The sequence below is a fragment of the Coturnix japonica genome, assembly GCF_001577835.2.
Source record: "Coturnix japonica isolate 7356 chromosome Z unlocalized genomic scaffold, Coturnix japonica 2.1 chrZrandom443, whole genome shotgun sequence".
Lineage (NCBI taxonomy): Eukaryota > Metazoa > Chordata > Aves > Galliformes > Phasianidae > Coturnix > Coturnix japonica.
In genome coordinates, this window is record NW_015439744.1 from 20,073 (window position 1) to 40,416 (window position 20,344).

The 20,344-nt window shown below is 41.9% G+C and overlaps 1 protein-coding gene across 1 annotated transcript; it reads left to right on the plus strand.

The window, feature by feature from the left end:
• Nucleotides 1–1,871: 1,871 nt before the first annotated feature.
• LOC107306916 (maternal embryonic leucine zipper kinase-like) lies at nucleotides 1,872–20,128 on the plus strand. Its single transcript, XM_015850328.2, is given in 19 exon segments — nucleotides 1,872–2,011; nucleotides 2,918–3,139; nucleotides 3,422–3,507; nucleotides 3,964–4,060; nucleotides 4,063–4,079; nucleotides 4,642–4,785; nucleotides 5,238–5,306; nucleotides 6,378–6,482; nucleotides 7,550–7,648; nucleotides 9,110–9,178; nucleotides 9,747–9,845; nucleotides 10,742–10,828; nucleotides 11,647–11,775; nucleotides 13,277–13,423; nucleotides 13,987–14,212; nucleotides 15,784–15,877; nucleotides 16,316–16,484; nucleotides 19,012–19,115; nucleotides 19,703–20,128. Coding segments are annotated over 18 exon segments (1,983 nt in total). The 5' UTR covers nucleotides 1,872–2,011; nucleotides 2,918–3,075; the 3' UTR covers nucleotides 19,881–20,128.
• Nucleotides 20,129–20,344: the final 216 nt, after the last annotated feature.

Here is a 20,344-nt window from a genome sequence, read left to right on the forward strand (position 1 = left end):
TTACCGTGTCCAGGTGTGGAGCCCTCAGTACAAAAAAGATATGGAGATTTTGGAAAGGGTCCAGAGGAGGCCACAAAGATGATCAGGGGGCTGGAGCACCTCCCTATTAAGGACAGGCTGAGGGAGTTGGGTTTGTTCAGCCTGGAGAAGAGAAGGTTGCGGGGTGACCTCATTGCAGCCTTTCAGTACCTGAAGGGAACTTACCCCAGGAGGGGAGTAAACTCTTCGAAAGGGCTGATAATAGCAGGACTAGGGGAAATGGTTTTAAGTTGAAGGAGGGAAGATTTAGGTTGGATGTTAGGGGAAAGTTCTTTACTAGAAGGGTGGTTAGGTCCTGGAACAGGCTGCCCAGTGAGGTTGTGGATGCCCCGTCCTTGGAGGTGTTCAAGACCAGGTTGGACGGGGCCCTGGGCAACCTGATCTAGTAAATGTGTATGTTTGGTGGCCCTGCTAGGCAGGGGGGTTGGAACTACATGATCCTTGAGGTCCCTTCCAACCCGGGTAATTCTGTGATTCTGTGTGATTCTGTGTCCCAAGGATTTATGGACCTTAATGTTTCCTAGGCACTCACAGACCACCTCTTCCCTTAACCTTTTTGGCTGGTCTCTTTTCAGTAGTGCGTGGGGACAGGACTAGGGGTAATGGGCTGAAACTTCTGCATAGGAAGTTCCGCACAAATGTGTGCAAGAACCTCTTTACGGTGAGGCTGACGGAGCACTGGAACAGGCTGCCCAGGGAGGTGGTGGAGTCTCCTTCTCTGGAGATATTCAAGACCCGCCTGGACGCCGAGCTGTGCAACGTGGTGTAGGGAACCTGCCTTGGCAGGGGGGTTGGACTCAATGATCTCTAGAGGTCCCTTCCAACCCCTACAATTCTGTGATTCTGTTGGAATGTGGGAATGCAAGAAAGAATATTCTGAGCAAAAGCTGTGGAGCGAGATAAATGGCATGAGAAAGCAAAGCTGAGAACTAAGGAAGGCTCCAGAAGAGAAAACAAAGTCCAGTAGGGCATATTTAGAGACAGGTGAAGAACCCTTGAGCGCACTGAGGAGTACTAGGGTGCTCTGGAATGTCTCTTGGGCTCCCTACAGCACACATACTTGCTCTGGGGCATGTCTGGATGTCTGTAGAGCTAATTGCGGGGCCCTGAGAAACCTCTGGGGCACATTAGGGGGCACTGGCTTCCATGTGAGTGTTCCCAGAAGTCAACAGGGAAGCCTTTGGAGACCCCTTGGGAAGACTCAGTGGGGCCCTAGAGTGATGTAGCAGCTTGTGTTGGTTGCATCTGCTTGGCAGGGAAGCGATTTCCCTGGTGGGAGCTGACTGACTGGGAGGTGATTCCCTTGGTTTAATTAATTTAATTACCTGGATTATAATTAAATAACACTGTTCAGCGTTCAATCAAGATTATATTTTTTAGCAGCTTTGCTAAAATATATCGAGTTTATTCAAAATTCCAGTGATGCTCCTAAAGCACTTGAAGTGCATTTGAGGGGGGGAGTGACAAAACAGCTCTGAGAGAATCATCATCAAATCAGAACATTGGAACGGTAACTAATAGCAGAGATTCTGATAAGAATATTTAAATTTTCAAATTACCTTTTTCTAAAGTTGTATTTCACCAAGTTTCATCAATGTGCACACTGAAGAGCTGACTTGCTATGTTTCTTTTTATAAAAAATCATGTGTTACAATTGAGAAAAGAAGGTATAGCATGGAACATTCTCCAAGTAAAGTGCAAAAAACATTTCTTCACAGTTACACAGACCCTCCAAACATGGCGCCGCTGTGAAATCACCTTCCTCCCGTCATGCATTGCGTGACACGGTAGTTCCGGTTCCTGCGCGGCGCTGATTGGCTCCTCTTCTTTTCCGGCCGGAAGTAGATGTTCCGGTAGCGAAATTCAAACGCTCAGTGCCGCGCTGCGTGTCGCTGTGTGCAGCTGTGTGCAGCTGTGTGCTCCGTGTGTCGCTTTGGGCCCGGCCCGACGGCTCCGCACTGTCTGTGTTCCGGTACGTGGCGGAGCCCGGATGGCGCCGGGAGGAGGGATGGGGAGCTCGGGGTAGCGCTCCGTGTGTCCGTACAGCGGCAGCGGGTGTTTGGGGGCGGCCTGCAGAGCGGCCCGGCTGCGCTCCGTGCTGAGCGGGGCCTGAGCTGGGACACAGCGAACTCCATAGGGAACGGCTGCCGCTGCCTATGGCTGTACCGCTACAACCAGCACAAGGGGTTTCATAGTTTCATAGTTTCATAGTTTNGTGCAAGGCGGCGTCTTTAACCACTGCGCCACCGGGGCACACACAGGGGTTGTACCACTACAACCAATACAAGGGGTTGTACCTCTACAACTAATACAAGTGGTTGTGCCACTACAACCAATACAAGTGCTTGTACCACTACAACCAACAGCAGTCCAGCCCTGCCGCTGCTCTGCGGCACCATGAAGCCCTGAGGGCTGTGATTTCACTGTGATGCATTTATATTGTTATTACATTGTTATATATTGACTAGGGGATTTGATCCAGGTTTATAAATACCTGAGGTGTGGGAGCCATAGTGGTGAGTCTGGTCTCTTTTCAGTAGTGTGTGGGGATAGGACTAGGGGTAATGGGATGAAAGTACAGCATAGGAAGTTCCGCACAAATGTGCGCAAGATCCTCTTTACAGTGAGGGTGACAGAGCACTGGAACAGGCTGCCCAGGGAGGTGGTGGAGTCTCCTTCTCTGGAGATATTCAAGACCTGCCTGGACGCCTACCTGTGTGACATGGTGTAGGGAGCCTGCTTTGGCAGGGGGGTTGGACTCGATGATCTCTAGAGGTCCCTTCCAACCCCTACAATTCTGTGATTCTGTGATATATTGTTGTTTATATTGTTAACCCAAGGGAAGTCAGCTTCACGCAGTGCATTTTTTTGTTGCTAGGTGAGAGGGGATGCGCCTTGGTGAGAAGACGAGCATTGCTGGATCTGCCACGAGTGTCCCTTCTGCTTTTATGAATGTGTCCTAAGTAGGATGTGAACACTGCTGACACTTCCTCATTGCACGTGCTTGGAGGATCTTCAGTTCTTGCACATTTCAGGATGTCTGTCAATGACTACGAGGAAATTCTCAAGTACTATGAATTGCATGAAACAATTGGAACGGGTGAGTGTAACCTTTGTACAGGAACAGCACGCCTAACGGTCTGTCTCACCACTCTAGAATTAATCTGAGAATAGATTAACAGCTCTTGTCAGGTCTCTAAGTCAGGTTTCATTTGTAGAAACTTGAAATTCAATTTTGAAACCAGTTGGAAATTGTGCTGATTATTGTTTTCTCTATTTAAAGCATTACACACAGTGTATGCTAGGTACTCTGCTTTACTTGTTATATTATATTAGAGAAGAATTCACGCTCAACTTTAAGCATCTGTGTTTTGAATTATAGGTGGTTTTGCAAAGGTAAAACTCGGGCGGCATCTTCTTACTGGTGAAAATGTTGCAGTAAAAATCATGTAGAAAGTTACTTTAGGGGTAAGCCAAAAGGCATTTAAATATGATAATATCTTCTGTTGGAGTTGTGGAGTTCTCAAGAACACGGGGGCAAGGAGGATGGTACATAGGAATGCAGCCTACTGGTCCCATTGCCTTTTGAAAGATGCTGTAGAGCTGGAAAAAGTTTAACAGAGCACCACAAATCTTGTTCCTCGTTGTTCAGAGGGCAGTATTCTCTGGCTGTAAAATGGAGGAAGTTCAACATTATTACAGCAACTTTAACAAAGTGCCAATGAAAATGCTGAATGTTTATGTTTTAGTTTTCATAGATCCATGTTTCAGAATTTCTATGGGAGTGATGTCAGTCATTGCTGAGTTGATGTTGAATTGTGTACTGTCCCATATGTGCTTGTTATGTTCCACAGCAGTCAGATGTGGTACCTGGTATGTCACAGTAGTTAGCGATTTCATCACTTGCTCTTATGGTCTCTTAAGGATGACTTGCCTCGTGTTAAAACAGAAATTGATGCCATGAAGAACTTAAGTCATCAACATGTTTGCAGACTGTATCATGTAAGAGAGACATCAAAGAAATATTTATAGTCTTAGAGGTAAGAAATAATTTCTGCCACACTTCAGTTGACTGTTTTTATCTTTAGCAGTAGACAATAATATAAAAATAAAGCTGAAATGAAATGATTCTTATATATCTCAGTGGAGACTGGGTTCAAGATTCATTGGTTTGAGAATTAAGTAGAAAATTTTATATATGCTCTCTTTTTGTAAAAGCCACTAATCAGCGTTCACGGTAAGCAAACTGGTTTTAATTCCTAGCTTATCTATCAGTTTTTTCAAGTAGAATCCACAAAGTCTGTGGGACACCAGAGCCCCCAGATGTTGTCACCTCCTGAGTGATTTGTGCCACCCACAACATGAATGCGATGCTCCAGTTACACAGTTTGAGGCAAGGGTCAGATTTCTTAGCTTGTGTGGTCTGCCACAGTGACGACCCAGGGCGTAACTGGAGCACTTGTGCATACTGCTCTGATTGAGCACGGGGAACTGGAGAGTCCTGTCGGTGCTGTTCCGTGCTTTCTGTGCTGTCATTGTTACTTATCTCTCTCTGATACTCTCTAAATGCATTTTCAGATAACCTTAGCTTTCTTATGACAGTATTGTCCTGGATGGGAGCTGTTTGATGACATTGTTTCTAAGGACCACCTTTTGGAAGAGGAAGCTCCAGTCTTTTTTTGACAGATTGTTTCAGCAATTGCTTATGTTCACAGTCAGGGTTATGCCCACAGAGACCTCAAACCAGTAAGCTTGAACTGTAGTCAGTCTTTCATAAATAATAATGAATGTGTCATCAACAGAACTAGCTTCAGGTTGTTACACTTCCTGGCCAAAAACTAGATACTGTATTGTAGATGTGGTCCAATCAGTGTAAAGCAGGGATGACTTGTCCTGGTCTGTTTGTGCTGCTTTTTAATGCAGCCGATTATATTGTTGTATTTCTGTCAGAGCACACTGCTGGCTTGCATTCAGCCTGTGATTTATCACCACTTGTCCTCCTAGTCCCTGGGTCCTTTCCAACAGATACAAGCTAGTATTTCCCACCTGGGATATTGGAAGATGGGTACTTGCCAGCAGTCAGTGAAGATCCCTGGGAGTGAGTGTGCTTTTGGTAGACTGGGAACCACTGTCCACAAACATATGTTTCCTTGGTAACTTGGGTGAAAATCATTCCTGATTGCTTTTTCATTCACCAGGAAAATCTGCTGATTGATGAGGAGCATAATTTGAAGCTGATAGATTTTGGACTCTGTGCAAAGCCAAAGGTAAAAGTATCTGTTAAATATAATGTGCCCCCAAGTAATGCATGTTTGACCATTGTATGCAACAGGGACTTGTCCAAACAAACACCCTAAATTCAGGCTGTTTCTGTGGCTGACATATAATTGTGTCTTGCTTGGAAGGGCCTTAACAGTGTGAGAGTGGTTAACAGATTGCTCAGAAGCACAGTTAGACTATTTTCTCTACCTGAAATAACAACCTAGACTCCCTGTTTTGCATAGTCTGAGCTGTAGATAATCTTGTAGGTATATCACCTGTCTTATGCAAGGGTCTGTAATAGGAGCATGGGCTTGGTGTGCCTAGGAACCTTCTAAGGAACTGTAAGTATGTTGAGACTGTGGACAGAATAAAATGAATTTTGCAGGTTACATACAGATCCTGTATGCTTGAACTGAATTGTTTCTTGATCGTAAAACTGGTTTCCAGGAGCCTTTATTAACATGCAGGGTGGGTGCTGGTAATAAAGAATGTAATGGGAAGACTGCCTTACTGAGTCCCAGATAATTACTTATCCTCAAATGATTTTTCCTGGCCAAAGTTAGAGCCTCTCACAGGTAATCGAGATCAACAGGCTGTTGTCTCAGTGGTATAACGCCATCTTGCTCTGACCTGTTTAAAATAAAACCCAAGTAAAGTAATAGGATACTCTGAATAAGGAAGTATTACATCAGTTGTTCTTTGTAAAGTTTGTAAAGTTATTGCTTTAAATATTGTTCAAATGACTAGAGAGCCTCAATCCCAATAGTTCCTGCATCACTTCTTTCTCAGTTTTGTGTTTGCACACACTGTTCATTTTTGTATATGATCAGCTGAGGAAAATAATGCAATATGCCAAGGGTACTAAATAAGTGAACAACTTGAGATCTGCACATTTATACAACACTCTTAGACTCCATCACTTGCTTAGTGAGATCAATTACTGAACAGAAGCAAAATACATGATGAATGAAAATATGCACAGGAGAAGAAGCCTCTGAGGCTTCTCAAGTGTTATGACCAGAAGACATAAACTCTGTTAAAGCAAACGTTTCTCTCTATTTTTTGTGTTATTCCAGGCAGGCCTTGATTACCGCCTGAACACATGCTGTGGAAGCCCAGCTTATGCAGCACCAGAGCTAATCCAGGGCAAAGTGTCTATTGGCTCAGAGGGATGTAGAGCGGTGTTTGTTTTCCCCTCTTTCCCTTCCCTCTCCACAGAGCATTTAAAGGCAGTGGAGCTCAGGTAGGCTCTCTTGGTTTCCCTTCTGAATTCTGCTAGGTTGCATTGCTTGGTAGCTCTCAGAAGCTGTCAGTGGCCACAGACTAGAAGAAGTGCAATTGGTCTCAGTTCACACAGCTGGCTGGTTTGTCTCAGGCTAATCCTGAACTGCCTCAAGCGACTGCTTTGGGGCTCTACAGAACAGCAACTTCAGAGATCTCTTTCTATTACTAAGTGTTTGAAAGAGCAATTTGCTCTGTTAATTATCCATCATTTGTCAAATTTTTTGTGCAGTCTCAGGATCTGTTTTGTCAGACGTGTCTTTAGCTTCCAAGTTGTAGGTGAAGACTTGTTTCCATTGTAATGCACAGTGTACTAAAAACTGAGAGATGAAAATGTGAAGTTTCCAGCTTTGATTTCAGGTCTGGAATTTTGGAACCCACTACTTGCAGTTGTTAATCTGTCCAAACTGGTTTGGAATGCCCTCATACTTCTTGAATTGCTCTGCTGTTAAAGGTGGAGCAATTCTTACAGGTGCCAGTGCCCCTCTGTTGTTGTTCTAATTCTTGCTTTGTTTGTTTTCCACACACTGTCTTTCAAGCCTCCTTTTTCTTTACAGTCAAAATGAGAACTGCGTTGTGAGGTGTGTAAACCTTGTTGTGCCTGTACATAAACCGAACAGCAGCAAAGCCAGACAGGTGACTGTGCTGACAGCTCTCGTAGCCAGTAACACGTAACTGTGCTAAATCCCTTGTGACGGCTTTGATTTCATTTTTGCCAGTGAAATCCTTGTAAAAGGAACTGCAGCAGTGTGATGAGCTAAGGTGAAGATGCTGGTTTTAGTAGTGCTCTAAGCTGAGTGGAAGAACAATTGAATTAGGGTTATATGCTTTCTCTGGGACAATAAGGTTTTTCTCCAGCCAGCTTTTCATGGGCTGTATATGGGCTTTGTCAAGGGCAGACAATCCAGTCTGTCAGGAAGCCATTTGAGGTGCTTCAGGTTTGTAAGCTTGTCTTTTTGTTTTTCAGGCGGATATTTGGAGCATGGGTGTAGTGCTGTATGCTCTGCTGTGTGGGTTTCTTCCTTTTGATGATGACAATGTGATGGCACTCTACAGGAGGATAACAGTACGTATCGATGGTGCTAGAATACAACGAGAAGGGAAATAGCCGAGCTTGACAAGAGGCCTTGCCTTTCGGATGGCAGAACATGCTGAGCTGTGGGTATAAAGGCCTGTCTGCTGAATATTGTCCCTTTCTTTGCTGCTTTGTCTACCAGTATTTTGTGGATCTGGTTCTACACTTTGGTTGGCCTATGCAGCACTGTAGCCTGATTTCATAATATGATAGCACGCAGAATTTAAGAATTATTTTCTTGCCAATGGGCTAGATTTTTGTATCTGGTTCTTCAACTGGCTGCTCCCTATACTATCTGTAGTAAAAATATAGACACATCATTTGATTTCCCAGAAATGAATGTTACTAAATGCCAGCTCTTCTCATGTCTACGAAGAGCAAAGTTCTGCACTTGCTATTGGAATTTCCTCTTCCATAATCTGGAGGTAATGTAGGACCCCACAGATTGCCTTCAGAATTCAACAGCTAGTTCTGTTTCCTTTCTGAGTGCATAACAACCTGAGCACATGAATTGAATGATGTGGCTTTTTAGTCTGGTACAAACTCTGCTGTACACTGAAACTTGGTCCATTTGTAAGCAGGACTTTGTCCATCTCTGCAGGACAGCAGAAAACCCTTTGTGCTAATCATGATGCCAAGAAGCAGAATGCGGCAAATGGCAGATGATCCAACTGCTTCAGGTGTTCATTTCCTTAAAACTGAGAATAGTTTTGGACTGAGAGTTTGTAAGCAGGATGGAGCTCTTAATGCTGTCAGAGATTATTTCTGCATTGTTTAGTTCTATCTGCCTAACATACACAGGGTCTTAGAGCTTCATTGCTTGAACTGGTGGAACTTGCTTAAGTGAGCTGGGATGAGCAAGTTTTAGAACTTAGTCAGAATGCAGTAGAAAATGGATAATCTCATGGGTATTAAGATACAGACTTGCTGTTTCTGCACTGAATTTGTTTTAATTTTATGTGGCTATGATCTGAAAGTTGCTTGAAATGCAGACGCCTACGCACTGTTGTGTAACTGAATTTCACACGTTATGGATCTTGAAATTTCCTGGAATCTAAAACTCAGAGTTGGTTTAATTCTGCTGTTTGAATCTAATCAGGATCATAGTGTCTGTGTGCGGTATTCTGTTCCCCATAATGCCCTACATCACTTCATTTTGGGAATACTGAAGGAAATCGACTATGTGCCATAACTGTTGTTGGAACAAAGTATGTCTGGTGTATTTTGTAGCCCTTGCAAGCAATTTGCCTTCCAGCATTGCCCTCAGCCAAGCACATGTTAATTTTAACATTGAATTTATTCAAGTGATTCTTAAAGCTCAGTTTGCATACGTCTGTTCCTACGTTTTGAAAGTAAAGAAATGTCAATGTCATCCAAATAGTTGTTCAATGTTTATTCTAAATCATCTTTTATTTTAGTTATTTTATTTTCATTATATTTTTTATATTGCAGAGAGGAAAATACACTGTTCCAAAATGGCTTTCACCTGGCAGTATCCTGCTACTTAACCAACTGCTACAGGTAAAAGAGCTGCTTCTACTCAGAGTGATCTACAAAATGCTGTTGCATAAGCTCAAAAAATTGATAGAGTACTTAGAAAGTATTCAGTGTTTAAACAAGTTTAACTATTCCATGCCTTGAATCCTTGAAGAAAAGGTTAGCGTTGCCATGTGCTGAAAATTCTCAAATAAAAACATGGTACTAGTTACAGGTAATAGAAATAATTACTATTTTAATAATTAAACAGCCTTCAAGCAGCTTGCTCTTGGATGTTCCTAATTATTCTGTATAACTAAAACCGATCTGTAAACAAAAGATGTCTCATAAAGCTAAACATACTAAGTATGCATTTGGGCTATATCTAGGCAGTCTCATAAATACAGAATGCTGGTGGAACATTTGCTGTAACTATAGGTTCTGTAACTGCTCTTCACAGCTCAGGTGTTTGACCTCCCTATTGGTGAAGTGATGAAATACTGCTGGTTTCTATTTGTGCTTCTAGGCACCTCAAAGCTCTTAGGAATAGAACAATTGTCTCCAGTTCTTTTCAATGATATCAGTAACAGCTCGAGTGTTGCTTGCCCACTAGGTAGACCCAAAGAAGCGGATTACAGTGAAACAACTGTTAAGTCATCCTTGGCTCATGCAAGGTTATTCTGATGCTGTTCAGTGGCAAAGTAAATATCCAGTAAGTATATATACCCGAAGAAGCCTAAGTATTTTCTGAAATCTTTCCTGGACCACTGGCATCCTCGCAGAATGGAAGTGATAATCCATTTCTTCAGAAGCTGCTGACAAGTGGTGTCTCTCAGGGATCCACCTTGGGATCAGTGCAACTTCAGAAAGTTTGCAGACAGCCCCATGCTGAGAGAGAGGAGCAGTCGATAAGACAGGAGGTAGGGATGCCTCATCCCTGCTGGTATTCAAGGCTGGGTTGAGTGAGGCCCTGGACAGTTGGATCTGGTGAGTTGCAACTTTGCGACTTGGAACTTGATGGTCTTGAAGGTCCCTTCCAACTCAAGCCATTCTACGATTCACTGGATCTGTGCTTGTCATTTTTGTCTCCTTGTCTCTGTTGTTTTCCATGTGTGAGAGTCTCGGGTAGCGGGGTCGGGATGGAGGTGGGAATTGGAGTGTGTGGGGAGATTGTTGTTGCAGATACTGGGAAGTTGCTGTGTATTTGCAGCCAATGGCTGCTGTTGGCCACTGGGTGCCACTGTTTCTCTGAAGAACAACTGTGCTGTGCATGCAACGCAGCATGCTGTGCACGCCATGTAACTAATAATTAAGAAGAGATAGAAGCGTAACTTCTGCTCTAGTAAAAGGTCTCATCAGCTGACAGGCTTTTGTATTTGAATTCAGAACTCAGAACCTGTTGCCACAGAGGGACCAGTTGCTGAAGTTGGGTGGCTTTTTCTGTTTATTCCTTGCAATACTTTGCCAGAGTACTATTTAAAATTGAAAATCTGAAATCATGGCTAATTATTGACTTGACTGCTGCATAGCAGAACACTATCAAGGTGAGATTTGGCTCTGTGAGATGACTTGAAAGCTGTTTCCTCAGTATAGGTCTTATTCTTGCAGCTGGGACACCTTGACGAAGACTGTATAACAGAGCTTTCTGTGTTTCACAACAAGAGCAGAGAGACTATGTCAGCATTAATATCAGAGGTAATAAACATATGTCAGTAAATCATTTATTTAAGCTCACTCCTACAGTAAAAAAATATCATTACTGTATTAACAGACTCTAATGCTCACTTATTCTCAAACATGAAGTATTTCATACCTTTCAGAGGTAAGGTACCCCTGTAGAACTTCATAGTCTCTCCTTAGCTAATAACTACATTTCTGAAGTTCACATTTATTCTTTTTTTCTCCTTTAACAGTGTTTTCTAAGCCTCTCTGTTATTTTCTACCATGCTAAAATCCTTATGAATCTCTGGAAGTCCAGGTAGACTCAAAACAGAAACTTATGGATGAACAGCAGGCATTACATAGTGGCTTAACCCACTGCTTTGAAATGTTTCACTAGTAGGTGGAAAATATCAACACATCACTCAGACAGCAAATAAGTCTGGGGAGTTACAACTCACAAACACCGAAAGAAATAAATGCATTCCAGTAACTTTTGAAAATAAATGAGAAAAGCTAAAGTGAGTGCTTCTAGAAATGCTGTATAAATGTCAGTAATGGCATTCCAAGCTGTAGAAGTGATTAAAACATGATGCGCACTCTGGCTTTAACCTGAATCTGAAAGTTGTCTCTTGAAATTGAGTTGTCTTTCTATTAAATAGAAAGTGGTAGAATTTGAAGGATTGTTAAGATTTCCATATAACTTTAGTAGCTATAAACTACCCTAATGTGACCAGACACGAAGGCTGCACGTCAAGGGGAAAATACTGCAGACATGCAGAAATGTTTAGAATGCTAAGCTTTCTGTGTACTGACAATTTTTCTGAAGAGATCTAAATACTCTTGTTTTCCAGTGGAATTACGACCAGATGTCAGCAACCTATCTCTTGCTTCAGTCCAAGAAGGCTCGTGGCAAGCGCGTTCACATAAGAATTCCATCCCAAACAGGACGTGCCAGTACCACAGAGTCAGGAAGCCTGGGGGTAAGTTTTAGAGTTCAGCACAAGGTTCTGGTCAAAATGCCTCTGTGTGCTGAAGCTCTGCCCGGGTAAACAGTCTGGTGGCCTAAACATCGGTGAGGGAGCATGTGTGCAACCAGTCTTGGTCATCAAATCTTGTTCTATAAGGACACCCACCTAGTGTATGAAGGCAGAGGATGTAATCTTTCTAGATTTCATTGAGGCCTTTGATCCTGTCCCTCACAGCATCCTTCCAGACAAGTTATCCAAGAGTCATAGTGAATGGGTCTACATCTACTAATGGACACCCACTAGCGGTGTTCCCAACACTCCATTTTTGGGCCTATCCTGTTCAACATTTTAATCAATGACTTGGATGCAGGAGAGGCATGCATCCTCTGAAGGTTTTCTGATGATATTTAACATGGAAGCGCTGCAGGCTCCCTGGAGAGATGAGAGGCCTTGCAGGAGAATCTAGACAGATCTGAGCAGTAGGCAGTCAGCAGTGACATGGAGTTCAGCAGAGGAAAATGCTGGGTACAACTTTTTGCAAAGTTTTATGTGTAAGGAAATTCCAAAAAAATCACCATGGCCTACATATCTTCTGAAACATAATAGTCAAGGTATCCTGTTCAGGCATACATATTGTAAGGGAACGTGATTTCTGTTATGGAATGAAGATTGTCTGTAGCTAGCAGCCCTCTGGAAAGGACTTTTTAGTAGGTCATCATAAAACTTCCCTAGATCTGCTGTTTCTGCTTTCAGTAGTAATGAGACATGTTCATTGTGATAACTATGAACACAGGTCAGGAGACACTTATCTGTCAACAGAACATAGCTTCCAAAAATGCTTCCTTTCTATCTCAGGACTTGTAAGGTAGCTGCATGCAATTTTGGTGAAGTGGTATGAAACAAGTCCAGGGGAAAGATGTTCCTGAAATCATAAAAAGCTGTCAGAAACAAAGGATGTTTTGATACCACAGTCATATATGTTGTGAGACACAACGGTTAGAAATCTTGACTGAATTCCATGACTCAGTAAGGAACTTTTGCCTGGGCTTGCTCATAGGCTTTCAAATGCTGGTTCAAGCAGTGTTGCAGATTCCATAATCATATGTTTTGGATATGACTTGTTTACCTTTACGTGAGCCACTTTCAGAATTCACTGCATTCTTTCTGTCAGTTCTTTCCAGGCTGTTATTTGACTTTTGGTGAAAAGAGCTTGTGGTCCAAGTCTTCAAATCAAAGGCTACGAGATGCTGTTCTTGTTGACACAGGTTGTGAAAGATGACTTGAGCTCTGACAATAATTTCCCTTCTGCTCTTGATATGAACGTCAAATCCACAATTACAGTATTAAGAACATAATATAAAAGTTGGTGCTGCTGGCTTGTGGACTTCCATTAGCTGTTAGCCATAGTTTGGAACTTGCAAAGCAATCATATTTTGATTTTACTGATATTTTTTTCTGATGAAATCTTCCTTTTAATTTTGCAAAAGAATCTCAATTGAACGTTTCTTTTCAGCCTGAAAAGGCTCTGACATATGAAGATGTGCCAGACTGCAACAATGTGCCAGATGCATTTGGATCCATGGAATTTTCTGATGCAGCTTCACTGTTTGAAGAATCTCCACTAGAAGAGCTTGTTCTAAATACTCACAGAACAGAGCAGGTGTGTGAAGATGTAGTGCTGGTTTCTTACAGAATAAAACACAGTTCTTCATCCAAAAATCTACTTCTCATTGTATATAGTGCTTACTCCATACTTCAGTATCTAGTAAACCTTGACCGAAGTAAGATACAGATTGAGCAAAGTATGTTAAGCATAAATTTTGGTGCCTTCTACCTGTAGGCCATGGTTCATTTTACAAGAACCCTAACTCCAGTGTTTGGTTTGCACAGAAATAGCAAGCAAGGGAACAAGTAAAGGAGTCGGTGAGGATTTTAAAACACAATGGGAAGCGATAGATATGACATATAGTTATGTTTAGATAAGCTGGTGAGGAGTAATCCTAAATGTAGAATTTAGACAAACAAATCAAAGAATGACATTTGACAGTCTGTAAGAAACAAACATTCTAGGAGAGAATCACAGTTTTAAACTATTTTGCTCAATGGACAAGTAGTGTATGATATTGTTATAAGCATTGTGTCTGACCTTCTCAGCTGTTAGAATTTCCTTGACAGTAATTTCTCCGGATGTGATCAGAAAACCTTTTGTTATGTGTCTGGCAGCATTCGAGGCGTAATACTCAACTGGGTGATATGGAATTCACACTGTCAACTCCAGTGACAAGAAAAGTGACATCTAATAAGCGTGCAAACAAAGAGAATATTGATGCAGAGTTGGCGTTAAGAAATGAGCTGCCCTTTGCAGTTCCTGCTCCAAAGACCTCCTTTTCAACAAGTCAAACAGAGAAGCAAGTAGAAGGCATACCCTTTCAGGCGCCTACTTCCAAAGGTATGTTGTATCTAACAAATGGAAACCTAGAACATGTGTAGCTTAGGAATTTTTTTAAAATTTAAATATGAACACAATACTTGTAGATCCTAAACTTCTGTTTCTGGAAGATTTAGGTATGGGTCTATTTGGTCACAGTACATATATTCACCAGCCTGTACATCTGACAGTGTACTGCAAGTGGTTTAACCATACGCCAGGGCATCTTACTCAGCTATTAATTATAGAAATTCTCACAGTTTCACAAGGAGCATGCCTTTAAATGCATTCAGGTAATGAGACAACTGCCGTGTTTTTTTAGTGGGCTACTATTTTGAGTGAAAGAAAAGGGTGTGCTTTTACTTAAGTGTGCATGTATTGCATTGTGCTTCTAAACGAGATGTAACCTAGTGGATTCCTCATGACAGCATACCAATACTTTCATGTATCTGTTTGGTGTGGCATTGAAAATACTTAGGCTAACAATGCAGACACCTACATTTATGTGATAGACCATGGAGATGTGTCCATGCTGTATCAGCTTTTCCAAGTTAAAAAAATGTTTGTCCTCAGCCTGTTTTAGTGTTGATACTGTACATATTAACTCTGCACTTTAAGATACTAAGCATTTCTTAAAATTGGAGAATCTTCTGTTCCAAATGCTCAGGAATATTGTTCAGAAACACCATGTATTTGCAGGTTAATATGTTATTATGGGTTACTGAACATACCAATTTCCTTTAAGTTTTCAACGAAGTGTATTACAAAGGCTAGTTGTCCACACAGGTTTCATTTTTGTCTTAAGACTGCATGTGGTAACTTGTGATGTTTGTCTTATGGTAAGTTTAATAAGTAAAGTAGGTATTTCTTAAAGGAGAAGTGCAGTAGTGTGATTTCTGCTCCTTTTTGTTAGATATTCCTGAGAGTTTAAACAATTAAAATGTTTTTGTTATTCAATTGGAAATTGTTACATTCAGGATAGGTTAAGGCATTCCTTAGAGATAATGAATGGTGGAAGTATCTCTTGGAAATGTTGAGAACATCATTGTCTGGGGACAACTGCAGCTATGCAAAGCTGAATCTTTGAGCTTTTAGACTGAGTTGTCTCCACAAACTCAAAACTGTTCCACGTAACTCTTTTCCAACATGTATCCACAGAACTTCTTAGGCTGCTACTTAACACGTAGTATTAACTGTGGGTATGTAATTCACACCTTTCATATAAAGGAAAGTACTTGATGTGGAATGGAACTTTATGAGACAGTAAATTCCTCAGTGTTTATTTTGAGACCAGTGCCAGAGCAAGGAAGCAGTTCTGTCTAATTCTCATCCCTTCCAAACCTGTAATACTGAACTGCACCGCTCCCTCAAAGACTTGACTTACAGAGCTCTGGGGAAATCAGTCTTAAGTTTCTTTTTCAGTCTTCTCATTGTAGTTGAAACCTATTTTATCACTCTGAAGATGCAGACTAGAGATAGGTAGGAGGCTGGCTTTAAAAAGTTAATTGCTAATCATGAGAAGTCCTGACTGAAGAAAAATAAATCCTCTACTTCAACAATGCACCTGCTTTGGTTTGGATACTTTCTTTCAGAGAGCCAATTCACAACAGTCACCCCAGTCAAGAAGTCCAAAGCACCAACAAATACGTACGAACTGACAGCAACTGAGGTCCTTCCTGAGAAAAGGTAAGTGTCCAGTTATCTGTATGTGGTTTTGGTTTAGAGCAGTGCAACCTTAATTGATGAACAGCCTAGGAAGCATTGTTCATAACAAGCTGTATTTCCTTTCTCTTGGTTAAAAGTTTCCTAAAACCTCTTAGTGTATTTACTGGGAAACACTGAAAGCAGGAAAAAATATTAAAACTAGAAGTCACTCATCTTCAGAATGCATTCCTATTTTCCATAACATAAATCCTATCTTGTTCCATTTTCCCAGAGTGCTGCAGTTTTTAAATGCATCTCTGAGCTTAAAGCTCAACTAACATGGACGCAGGAACTCTCATAATACACTACACTTCCTTTTGTTTTCTGCATTCTGTCAGATCTGATAAAATTCTAATAGTGTATCTGAAATAACTACTGTCTGCTGAGAAAAAGAAGCTAATTAATTTGGTTTTGTAACAGGTGTCATTCTGTGGATTTGGATCTCAACCTCGCTCATGTGGATAGCAGCCAAAAGAAGAAAAAGGCCAAACTATTTGGAAGTCTTGAAAGAGGCCTAGATAAAGTGATTACAATGCTTACACCAGGCAAAAAGAAGCGATTCAGTAGACAAAGGCCAAGAAAACTTAAGGTATGATTGCTAGAGAAATATTTTATGGAAATGATAGCTCTTGAAAACATTTAATACTATTAGGAATGGCCTTGTGAAAAAAAATCTGACCTAAGTTGCCTGCACTCTATAGAAAACTGCACTTGCTTGTTCTGTTTTTCTACTAGTGTGATAATGGTCCTATTATTGCCCAGTGATTTAATGCTGGCTTCAGCTCAGGTGAGTCACCAGCACTTCATGGGAGAGGGCTGACCATTGCTTTTTTGTATGTCATCTCACCAAACTGGAGGGGGATGTAGGATGGGTTTAAAGGAGTCCTAGCTGAAAATATTTAATGATGTTATTTCTGCAGAGATACTGCCAGCTTTCCCTCTTAACCTTCCCTTTCCCAAGCTGTTTCACAGCCTTTCCTCATAACAGAAGCACAGCCAAACTGTGCCGCTGATCACAACGCTCTGAGCTCTGCTAGTCAGCCAGTTCTCAATCCACCTCACTGTCCACTCATCTATCTCACACTTCCTAAGCTTACCTACAAGGATGTTATGGGAGACAGTGTCAATCCAATGCCTTGCTGAATTCAAGGTACACAGCATCCACTGCTCTCTCCTCATCTACCCAGCTGGTCGTGACATCGTCATAAAATCCTTAGAGTTGGAAAGGGACCTCTGAAGGTCATCTAGTCCAACTCCCCTGTAATGAACAGGGACATCTGCATCTAGATCATGTTGACGAGGGCCTGATCCAACCTCTCCTTCAGAGTCTTTAGGGACGGGGCATCAACCACATTGAGACAGCCTGTTCCAGTGCCTCACCAGCCTCACTGTAGAAGAGTTTTGCCTTATATGTAATCTAAATCTACCCTCTTTGAGCTTAAAACCATTTCCCCTCGTTCTGTCACCCCAGACCCTGATGAAGAGTCTGTCCCCTTCTTTGTCCATCAAACAGTCCACCCATCAGATCCATGTCTTTCAAATTTGGAGAGAAGTATGTTGTGGGGTACCATGTCAAAGGCCTTACTGAAATCGGTGTTCATCACTTGTCCGTTGATGCAGTGGTACAGTCATAGAAGGTTGTTCAAGCAGGATTTGCCCTTGGTGAAGCCATGCTGATTCTCCTGTATCACATCCTTGCCATCCATGTGCCTTAGTATGGAATCACAGAATGTCGGGAATTGAAAGAGACCTCAAAAAATAATCTAGTCCAACCCCCCTGCTGATGCAGGAGCACCTATTTGAGGTCAATCAGGAACACATCCAGGTGGGTTTTAATGTCCCCAGAGAAGGAGACCCCACAACCTCTGTGGGCAGCCCATTCCAGTATCATTACCCTCATTGTGAAGAAACTTTTGCCATATCTGTGTGGAACCTCCTATGTTCCAGCTTGTGCCACTGCCCTTTGTCCTACCATTGGGTGTCACTGATTAGAGCCTGGCTCCATCCTGTGCATGAACATTAATGAAGTCACCCCTCAGTCTCCTCTTCTCCAGGCTAAAGAGACTCTGCTCCCTCGTTCCTTCCTCGTAAAGGAGATGCTCTACTCCCCTCATCATCTTTGAGGCTCTGTGCTGCACCCTCTCCAGCAGCTCCCTCTAGAAGTTTTTATCATTCTGCATCAGTTTTCGTTGTCCATAGAGTTATGCAAGATCACTGATGCTCTTCTATGGGCTCCAGATTACAACAGTGGAAGATAAAACTTCATATATATTTTTGCTGCAGGTGTTGCAGAAAGGAGTTGAGCATGTTCCAGGTTTAACAGGAAATAGAAGAACTCCCTTCTTTTTCTTTTTTTTCTCTCTCTGCCTTTTACATCCACAACCTCTGTTCATTTCTCAAGCTGTTTTACACTCCTGTCTTCTCTGATCTCTCTCTATGACAGTTACAGTAACTTTGTATTTGTGACATGACACTTGGTGTGCCCTCTCTCTTTCTACATGTGGGTGTCTGAAAGTTGCAGAACTGGCGAAATCTGCTGTATGTAGTATTAAACATGATATAAACAAACAAAACTGCAGCCATAAAATTGAGGTTGGAAATTACCTTCTTCTTTTGTTGTTGTATTTTTTGCACTGTGATACTTTGGGGCTAGAAAAGTTTCACAGAACCTTGTGTATCCCTCGACATCTGGAGCACTCAGTCTCAGCAAAGCAACACAGAACAGGCAATTGCACACTATGTGGTAGGGGCAGTGTCACACCTTACTCCAAATGTGGTTCCATGGCTGTCTTCTGTAATCCTGCCAAGCGAGCAGTTCTGGCTGCATAACCATCTCTGTGCTTCCCTGACCCATCGCTGCTGCTTTGGATTTTGTGCTGGTTTAGAACTTGCCCATGCTTTGATATTAAAATTGTCCAAAAGTTGTTGATAAGTGTTCCTGCTGTTATTCCGCTGTCTTAACAATGATCATGCTGGGGAGTGAAGTGTTTATCAATATGGTTAGATGTTCTGCAGCTTTCAGCATGAAAGGTTTCCATAATAAAATCCAGTTTTAGGACAAAGATATTTCCTATAATTCTGTTTTTTGTTGTTGTTAATGAGCTGACTTCTTTTAGGAGCACTATAACGTTACCAAGACCCAACTACTGAATCCAGACCAGCTGCTGAACGAAATAATCTCTGTCCTTTCAAAGAAGCAAGTGGAATACGTTAAGAAGGGGTAAGTGAAAACAGCACGGCTTCACCTTATACATGCCTAAGTAGTCAGTTCCATAGTGCTTACCAAAGCAAATATTTTTATTGACTTTCTCTGCCCCACTCTGTAAAATACAATACTTTTAGAAAAAGGGAACATTAAATGGATATGTGCATTAAAAATTGTCCACATTATGCAAAACAGTGTTAAATGAGTTCCCATAGAACTCTGGCAAATATGAAGCAGTAATGATGACAGCACTTTGAGGCTGATGTGTCATCTGTCCCCCTGTAAAACTGTAAATACAAGTTTAGCTATAATACAGTCACAGACAACTGGGAGAGATCATGTGTGTAACTGTGACACTCATTCTTGGTAGTTAAAACACACACAGATATTTGGCCAAGAAATCACAGAATTATGGAATCCTCAGAGTTGGGAGGGACCTGTGAAGGCACCACTGCTGGATTTAGGTGCTCACAGCTCTCAGCTGACTTCATCCTGGGCTGTTTTCTCAGTCATGTGAAGTGCTTTGATTCATTCAGAATCGTTCAATGCTAGTTTTGAAACATAGTTAGATTGTTATTCTGCTTCTCCTTTGTTTTGTGCAGCTACACCCTGAAATGCCAAACAAAGCCAGATTTTGGCAAAGAATCTATGAAGTTTGAGTTAGAAGTGTGTCAGCTCCACAAGAACGAAGCGGTTGGTATCAGGAGGCAGAGGCTCAGAGGGGATGCCTGGGTCTACAAGAGGCTGGTGGAGGACGTTTTATCCAGCTGCCGAGTGTGACGGCTGCTGAGAAAGCCACAATGTTGTAATGAGACTTTAATCATCATTTTAGGAAAAATCATTTTGGGAATGTAATTTGTGGTCTCCTTTATGGCTGTATTTGTGAACTCTTGTTGGCTCTGATAGTTTTAACCACCCTCTTTGTGTATGTGCCCACCGCACAGTTCCTTTTGTTATGAAAATTTTGTCAATTTTTGCTACATGTTCTGCAATTGTAACTCGACTGAAATAAAATTCCTTAAGCTACCCCCCCTGCTCCACTGCCCCATTTTTCATATTTGCAATAAGAGAAGTTATTGATATTATATGCCCAGGTTCAGTTATGGTGCTGTTCCAGTTATCAAGCACATGTGGCACAGTTGAAACAGGTGCTCAGTGCCAATACCAAACTGAGCCATCTTGAATAAATGGGAAGTCGAGAGGGCCAGGACTTAAACTGTGATCCTATGTGAAACATTGCTACG